A 9,042-nucleotide genomic window follows, 5' to 3' on the forward strand; every position below is an offset into this window, starting at 1 on the left:
TTTCATTCCGTCTCTTATGTGCTCATTCACCAGCACGTCCAACACTTTTTCACATCTCCTCCTTTTCCCTCTGTCTTTCTTTCCGTCCTCACCCTCTCTAACATTAAAATAAATAGATTTCTAGGAGAGAGGGGGGAAATCATTTATCCTTAAAATCTTAATAAATCTCTAAAAATAAAAAGATACAATTCCCAAATGAGGGGAAAAAAACATGGAAAAGCTTAACAAAAACACATTCTATCTATCAAAAATAAGCAAAAAAATAAAATAAAATAAAAAATGAATGGAGGGGAAAAATACAATTTTGACTACCAAGAACAAAGTTCATGAACCCACGTCAAATGCTAGATGTTCACGAGTGCCACTCCATTGTCATTTGGTGTCACCTTGTATCGTCGTAACGTCATCCGGGACGTCCCGTTCTCTCCACGTGTGTAACTCCTCAGGTTCTCTGGTCTGTCTTGTTGCCTACATGGTTACTGCTTTAAATAATCCTCATTATTAAGCTGTTCGCTCAGGCTTTGCAAAGCCAAAGCGGCCTCCTTGTATACACTGTAAGAGACCTCCGTCAGTCTCTTGTTTTCTTTGTACATACACTAGTTCTGCTGTGTATTTCAGTTCCACAAACAATGTTTCTACTGCTGTCCAATCACATAAGGAGAGGGGGCCAGGGGATGACAGGATTGGTTTTGGAAACACAGGGAGTAAGCCGTCATTGGCTGGAAGGTTTCAGGAAACAGGAATTAAGCCTCAAATGCGGCTGATGTCCTTTCCTGTTTGTAATTGTGCAAAGTGTAAATGCCTCTGTCCTGGATCCAAGGGAGAAACGGTCTTTTCTGCGACACCGTTTTTCAACGCACATGTTCAAAACATTCTGTTGTTCAAAGAAAAAGCACGATTGTCCATATTCAACGGTGAATGTCAACTCCCTTTGGCGACTTTGCAAAATGCTTGCGTTAATAGTTGAGTACTTGGAATATACATATACATATATATATATATTTTTACATGTTTATCATAATATTACTCATGAGCAATGCCAGAGGGAGATGGGGCATTCTGATGATAGAATATGAACAAACTGACTTTAACTTTGATGCATTACTTATTAGTCTTTAGGTAAATCAATATTTCATTACATAACCACTCGGCCACCTTGGTATAGGCGAACAACAGGTTTGTGGAATAAAAGCAGAGTTGTCGATAATCAATAACAGCCACACACCAATAGTGGCGATGCACCATATGAGTAGTGTTACAACAATATTCTAAATTGGTAGACTTGGTCTGTCCGGACACAATACAAGTTCTCGCCATCCTGATTCAAATGTACAATGGCATCATTGTTTGTCCAATATCACACCCAGAATTTAGCACAATGGTTTTACAGTAAGTTCATGTCATCCATAACCAATAATATATGTTATTATTGATTATTATTATTATTATTATTATTACACTTATATTGTCACAATGAATAATATTCAGAACATAAAATCATACAATGTTATTGAATGTTTGCTACCATTGATTTCAGTGTGATCTAGTGATGACAGTATGTTTTCAGTAGGATGAGGGACGCTATAAATGTAAGTAGCCGACACTGTTTGTTCTATTGTCCTAACAAACCCGCCTCCACGCATTCCATTCCATTCCATTCCCTGTTTTTCCTCTCTCCTCTCTCCTCCTATTCCATTTCTCTATTCAACCAATTTGCTGTCTCGTTCCTTATTTCCTCCCATTTTCCCTCCCTTCATCCATTGCAAAGGCATTACAGGTGAGTTGTACTCATGTGTCCGTCTCCCCCCTTCCTGCACTCATCTTCTCCCCCTTCATCTCTGCGCCAGGCTCCAATCACAGATTGTCTTGTAGCCTCTCCATGTAGGTTCTGATTTCCGACTGACCCAGGTCCATATCCTGGCACACCCACTTGATGTCATCCTCCCTCCCGTTGGTCACCAGGACCGAGGAGTTGCCGTAAGGGCCGCCTCCGCCAGAGTCATCGTTGGGCAGAACGGTGGCAAAAGACGTGAACTTGACGCGCTTGCGTTTTGCGGCCGCACAGGCGGCGGCCGCACAGGCCCGGGGGGAGTTATTCAGAGGCTGCGCTTGACCGACGCCGTCTTTGCTGGGGGGCATCGCTGCGAGGCACTGCCGCGGCTCGGCCACGGATCTGGGCAGGGTTTGTCCGTGAGCGATCCCCCGGTGTCCGCCCGGGCCCATGCCCATCACCAAGCTGTTGCCGGCCCCGTTCAGCAGGTACTTGCTCTCCTCGTAGCCTCCGTCGCTGCGGTCGATGATGGTGGTGCACTCGTCGGGCAGCGGGCCCTGGCACTGCTGCTGCTCAGAGTGGTCGGCCAACATGTCGGCCTCGTTGCCGAGCCACACCCAGTCGTGAGCGTGGTTCATGTTGCCCCCGGCCTCCAGCACCGGCAGCTGTTTGTGACGATACCTGCAGTGGAAACGTGGGAGTCAGTCGAGGAAGTACAATTTTATCAATCAACTGCTTTCTGTAAATACTGTTACAGTGACTACTTGTCACTGTGACTACTTTCATGTGACTACTTTCTGTAAATGGAGCTTAGCGAAAATTCTATAAGAAGAGACATGTTAGTTGTCATTCATTCACTCTCCATTTATTTACTCTCCTAGGAGAAACACATTAGTTGTCACGCCCACTCATTCATACCACCACGTCATCAATCAACCTTTTTCCGCTTCTATCTAGCGTCACTGTTCGTGGGCGGTAACGTTTAGATTAAACCAATCCGAGTAAGACACATCTTTCCATTCAGCCTATCATCATCTAGCTGTCAAAAGCTAAAAGCCGCCTTTTCTCTTTGTGTGGTCTGCTGGGTTTTCAGTGCGTTCCTGCGTCCCTCCTCCACCCCATTCTCCTCCAGTCCTCTCGAGGTCTTCAGATTCATAAGCCTTCTCCAGCAAGACCAAGACCTCACCTTCACCACCACCAGGTCTCGACTCCACGGGTGGGATATTCAATCCTACTCCTGCCTGCTCTACCCCTGCTGATCATGACGTCATTATCAAGCTGACGTCATGACTGAGTCTAATCGCCAAATATAATGTAATGTACTACAGGCTCATGTATCTAATCATTTAATAAATAATTCTAGAAATGTGTCTCTCTGGTTGAAATACTGTTAGCCCTACTTTTTGTAGCTAAATACTGTTAGCCCATGTGTTTGATCTGTAAATACTGTTAGCCCATGTGTTTTATCTGTAAATACTGTTAGCCCATGTGTTTTATCTGTAAATACTGTTAGCCCATGTGTTTGATCTGTAAATACTGTTAGCCCATGTGTTTTATCTGTAAATACTGTTAGCCCATGTGTTTGATCTGTAAATACTGTTAGCCCATGTGTTTTATCTGTAAATACTGTTAGCCCATGTGTTTGATGTGTAAATACTGTTAGCCCATGTGTTTTATCTGTAAATACTGTTAGCCCATGTGTTTGATGTGTAAATACTGTTAGCCCATGTGTTTTATCTGTAAATACTGTTAGCCCATGTGTTTGATCTGTAAATACTGTTAGCCCATGTGTTTTATCTGTAAATACTGTTAGCCCATGTGTTTTATCTGTAAATACTGTTAGCCCATGTGTTTTATCTGTAAATACTGTTAGCCCATGTGTTTGATCTGTAAATACTGTTAGCCCATGCTGTGTTTTGTCACACAAGGACAGAGAGGTACTGTAGTCCTCTCCCCTGACTGCTTTCTTCTTGATTTAAACAGTAGGAAGGCACAGAAAGCAGACAATAATGAATGTGTTTACATGCGCACAATAACCAGATCTGTAACTGAGAATAATCTGATTTCCGCATTTACAATGCACTTTAATAAATAGCGGTAACCCACCTCAAAGTGTCTGAATGGACAATGAATAAATCGGATGATTCAGCAGAAAGCTAGGTGTGTTTATAGGATTTCTCATAATCTGATCATGACCTTTATCTGATAAAGGATATGGCTTTGTGCTGTTTAAATGACTACTTGAATAATCAGGTAACTCCAGAAATCCGATCGGTTGATTAGTGTGCATGTAAACGCACTCAAAGTTCAGATGGGATTTGATCCTGGACCTGCAGGTTCCTATGTGGGTCTGTTAGATAGGTTCTTAAACCACAACACCATCAATGCATAGATGCCTTTACTTAACCTACTTCTACTGCTGAAAACCCTCCATATTATTTACCAGGACCTTCCGTTTTCACATGAGTTTACCTGAAAGCAAAGCTGACACAGTTGATGAGGAAAACCAGTATCGCCAGACAGAATACTCCAAGCAGAGCGTACATGCCGATCTCCAGGTCTGACAAGCCTCGAGGGCTCTGGGACAGGTCGCTCTCCCCAGTCCCAGGCACCTCCACCTGGGCTGGGTAGCTGCTATAGTCCCCCGCCTGGCCGGGGCCGCCCCGGCTGCTGCTGCTGCCCCCGCTGGCAGGCTTAGCGCCTGAGGCACGATGGGTCACTGCAGTCTTGGTCGTCGTGCTAACCTGGAGAACAGAGAGAAACAGAGACAGGGTTCAACTAGAGTTCCTACATTTTGTAATTTATTATTTTTAAATTCCTGCTCATGTTCATGTTTGCAGAAGTCAATCATTTGCCTTTTGTACGATTTCAAGAAACTAGTTCTGATACCCGTTGGAGCACAGAATCACTGGCTATTTAGCCAGCCTCTCCTCTCTCTCCCCAGAGGGCTTTCATAGTCCACATCCCTGGCTGATTGCAACTCCCCTCGAGTGTGCCCTATCAGTAGCTAACAAATGGAGCTCTCCATGGTGCTGAACCATGTGTTCAGTTATATTGGCCACTAATTGGGCCCTAATGACCTTATTCAAAAATCCGCCCATGTCACCATCTGCTCGGGACCCCTGCCAAATATGAACGCTGTCAGAGGAAAATGAAACAGAGACGGAGACACATACTGTAGGTTTGTGTAAGCTTTTCTTCCTCTGCAAAAACATGTTTTTTTTTCTCAGCAATTGCAGGGCTTGGGTTAGTTCACTGCAATTCAATCAGATCAAAATGTATATAGAAACTGTCTAATTTAGTATTTGTCTCTCTCAATGGGTTGGATATGAAAACCTTATTTTCCAAGTATTTGAACTTGGCAGACAAAAAAAAAAGCTATTTCATGGGCATATTAATCCAAATGGCTTAGTGTATGCACTGTGACTGCATACATGTTCAGCATGGGTTGCTCCAGGCAGTGGGAACTGAATGAGTAACCCTAGTGTCCATTTGGTTACACAGAACCACAGTGATGGTGTCTATATGAAGAGAAAAGAAATCCACTTCCTGAATTGACTGAACTGATAGTGAATTGAACACCAGTCTTGCGCTTCAACCATCCATCCATCCATCCATCCATCCATCCATCTATCTATCTATCTATCTATCTATCTATCTATCTATCCATCTATCTATCCATCTACCCATCTCTCCATCCCACCTTCCTCATGGCTCCCTCCTCTCGGTCTGCGGCTGCGTTGTTGTACTTCCACTCCCCCTCCTTGTCTGTCTTAGTGTGCTGTTGGCTGGTGCTGTTGTCCGTGGCTCCTCCCTCCTCCTGTCCGTCTCCTCCCATCACCTCACTCTTCACACCAAACTTCACCATCACGTTGCCAACTCCGGACGCCAGCACGCTCTTCCTCTTGGATTTTTGGCAGGTCTCAGAGATGACCATCTCTACACGAACCAGCGCCCCCTGTCCCTCGCTCTCTGCGACTACAATTGGCCAGTGCTGCTCCTGATTGACAGGGGAAAAACAACATGAAGTTAAACGGACGCATCAGTGTCGTTTAGATTGCTACGTGCAAATAGTTTGGATAAAAGTTCATGTTGTTTAGCAATTGATGTGCAGCTGGATTTGTGGAAGTAATGTGCAGCTGGATTTGTGGAAGTAATGTATATGTGTTTCATTGATTTGTATTTTATTATTGCTTTAAATATTTTCTCGTAAGGAAACTATCCTTTTTGTTTTGTCAACAACGGATGATGTTTGTAGCGGCATTTCTAGACAAACAACAGCTTTAGATTTCATTTATTCACCAGACAGAGGAAGCTACTTATAGCTAGTACCTGATTGTTGGTGGAGATGACACTTTCATCCAATGAGACAGCTGAGAGGAGGAAGTCCTTGGGATCATAGATGTCGAGCGGTGTCACTGAACCGTCACTGTACTGGATCCACGCACTGATCGCTGCTTCCTGGAAGAGAGCCAGACAGGAAATAGATTCCGTCTCTGTTGTTGCCCAAATGTGTTATTACAGAGGGATCAAACAGGCTTTTATATCTTGCCCAAATGCATTACCAACGCCCAATGGACGCCTGCATCCTTCACGTGAGACCATCACCCAAAATAGCACAAGGCATGGGTACATCAGATCGTGTGTATTGCTAAATTGATAGATTCAGAGAATTGATTCAAATTCTTCTTCTTCAATCTTGACTCCAAGCGCCAAACTTGTTGTCAATTGGACAGTAGCTGCTACACAACTTGTTGAGCTAACCAGACTTTATAGAACATTAATGTAATAAACACATTTGGTTTGGTTTTCATTTGGAATCAGAATCAATTTGCTCTAGCTTGCTACACGGCCTTTTCCAAAACCTGTTTTTCTCAGAGTGTAACACAGTGAGGTATGAGGTTTATTGAGAGACTGTGTGTAGTGTGCTTCCTGCTCACAATGGGAATGAATGGCATGTCAGTACACACACACACACACACACACACCCCTCTGTCTGACGTTGTCTTCTTATTCTCCAGTCTCTGTCTCTTCCCTTATGAAGACAGATACTCAGAGGCTGAATGTTCTTCTAGCTGCAGCTCTTCCATACAGAACAACACAGCAGAGCAGAGGATCTTTTTCTCTGCTTGTCTTGAAGTGAACTTGCCTCACTAATTTCCCCTGATGAAACGTTCTCTGCTTTCTTTCATCAGAACACACAGAAGACTGTGGAGGTAAGTTACACCACAAACACTCCCAACACAGCTAATTAAGCTCCGGTGTTAGGAACAACAATTTATCTCTCTTTCCCTCCCTCTCTCTAATTCCCACTTTTCCTTCTCGCCTCCTCCACTCCCTCCTCCTCCACTCCCTCCTCCTCTCCTCTCTTTCCCTGCCTCCTCCTTTCCTCCTGTCTTATTACTATCCTTCTCTCTCTTTCTCTCTCTCTCTCTCTGACTCTCTATCTCCATCCTCCTCATCCACTCAATTCTCCTCTCCTTCCTTTTCTTTCGCCTCTATCCTCCCTCCAACCATTACCCACGTAATGGTGTGATAGATAAAAACAGACCAACACTGTAGATAGAAAGGTGTGTGTGTGTGTGTGTGTGTGTGTGTGTGTGTGTGTGTGTGTGTGTGTGTGTGTGTGTGTGTGTGTGTGTAAGGCGCAGGATGAAATCTGTCCTTTCATCGTAATGAGCTGCTCATCGTCCAATTAGCCCTTGGACGGAGATTATAACCTGGGATTATATGATGAAATAAGGAAATATGAGAGTGTGTGAGAGAGAGGGGGGGCGAGAGAGAGCTTATGAGTGTGTGTGTGTGTGTGTGTGTGTGTGTGTGTGTGTGTGTGCGTGCGTGCGTGCATGTGTGTGTGTGTGAGAGAGAGAGAGAGCGAGATGGAGAGAGAGAGCAGGGTATAGTTTGGAATAGTTTGACAAAATAACCCTTTGCCCGCTCATTTCACAACTGCTGTCTTTGTCTTCTGTATTTATTACTATTTTTGATGGATTTGGAATTGTTCTGTGTATGAATTCTTGCATTTTATTTTGCTGTTGTATTATTGTTATCATATCATCATATCATATCATATGTTTTGTTCTTTTTCTATCTCTGTTATTTCTAACTGTTATATATGGAGAACAACATAATTAGCAGTGTAGCCTGCCTGGCAGTCACAGAGCTAAGTGGCACTGGTAGCCTGCCTGGCAGTCACAGACTGTCCTAATTAGAAAGAGATTGTGGGAGACAGATAGCAGTGATAACATCTCATTACTATTACTGTTCACTTCTGTGATTACAACCTGGGGGATATTACAGCAGGCATGGTCATAGTTTGCGATATAGTCTACCTGTGTGTGTGTGTGTGTGTGTGTGTGTGTGTGTGTGTGTGTGTGTGTGTGTGTGTGTGTGTGTACCTGTTTGGGTGTGTGTAACAGGTCTGTGGCAGTAGTAGTTAGCTGTATCGCCTGGTTATTCCCAGGACTAGCTGTCATACTGAGGGAAAGAGACGCCACCAGTTGGACTCCTAGATCTGTGATGGTCACCTGGACAGACAAGAGACAGCATTTAAAACAGAGTTTTATGCATCAGTATCCATTACACACAACATCAAATCCAGCCACGTATATTATTTTGTCATTATTATTATTATTTTGACCTTGTCATCTAACACAGTCACAGTCTTCTCTGCCAGGATGGAGTCAGACAGTGGGGACAGGACCTGTAGTGAAAGAGAGAATGACAAAGAACATGAAAATAGTTACACAAAACCAACATACATTCTAGGAACAGAAAGTCATTTGTTGAAGAAAAAGTCATATTTTTCATTGGCTGGCAGCGATGTCATGTAAAGTGAGCTTTCTTTTCATTGGCTGGCAGCGATGTCATGTAAAGTGAGCTTTCTTTTCATTGGCTGGCAGCGATGTCATGTAAAGTGAGCTTTCTTTTCATTGGCTGGCAGCGATGTCATGTAAAGTGAGCTTTCTTTTCATTGGCTGGCAGTGATGTCATGTAAAGTGAGCTTTCTTTTCATTGGCTGGCAGTGATGTCATGTAAAGTGAGCTTTCTTTTCATTGGCTGGCAGCGATGTCATGTAAAGTGAGCTTTCTTTTCATTGGCTGGCAGCGATGTCATGTAAAGTGAGCTTTCTTTTCATTGGCTGGCAGCGATGTCACGTAAAGTGAGCTTTCTGTTGAATCCATGCTGGAACCAGAGGAAAGGATGAGTGTGCGAGCGTGTGATGAAACGAGTGTATTAATTCATATTTGCCTAAAATTAAGTCGTTTATA

At 43.6% G+C, this 9,042-nt stretch overlaps 1 protein-coding gene across 1 annotated transcript in view; it reads right to left on the reverse strand.

The window, feature by feature from the left end:
• Positions 1–1,854: 1,854 nt before the first annotated feature.
• The window catches only part of LOC310783785 (transmembrane protein 132C), a gene marked incomplete at both ends in the record, with an annotated part of 144,414 nt that continues 137,226 nt past the window's right edge, over positions 1,855–9,042 (reverse strand). Inside the window, 6 exons of the mRNA XM_083644690.1 lie at positions 1,855–2,452; positions 4,244–4,515; positions 5,475–5,771; positions 6,104–6,232; positions 8,170–8,298; positions 8,412–8,474. Of these exons, the coding sequence (XP_083500816.1) occupies positions 1,855–2,452; positions 4,244–4,515; positions 5,475–5,771; positions 6,104–6,232; positions 8,170–8,298; positions 8,412–8,474 (1,488 nt within the window). The remainder of the gene's footprint in view (positions 2,453–4,243; positions 4,516–5,474; positions 5,772–6,103; positions 6,233–8,169; positions 8,299–8,411; positions 8,475–9,042) is intronic.

This window comes from Poromitra crassiceps (assembly GCF_964638095.1).
Source record: "Poromitra crassiceps genome assembly, chromosome: 10".
NCBI lineage: Eukaryota > Metazoa > Chordata > Actinopteri > Beryciformes > Melamphaidae > Poromitra > Poromitra crassiceps.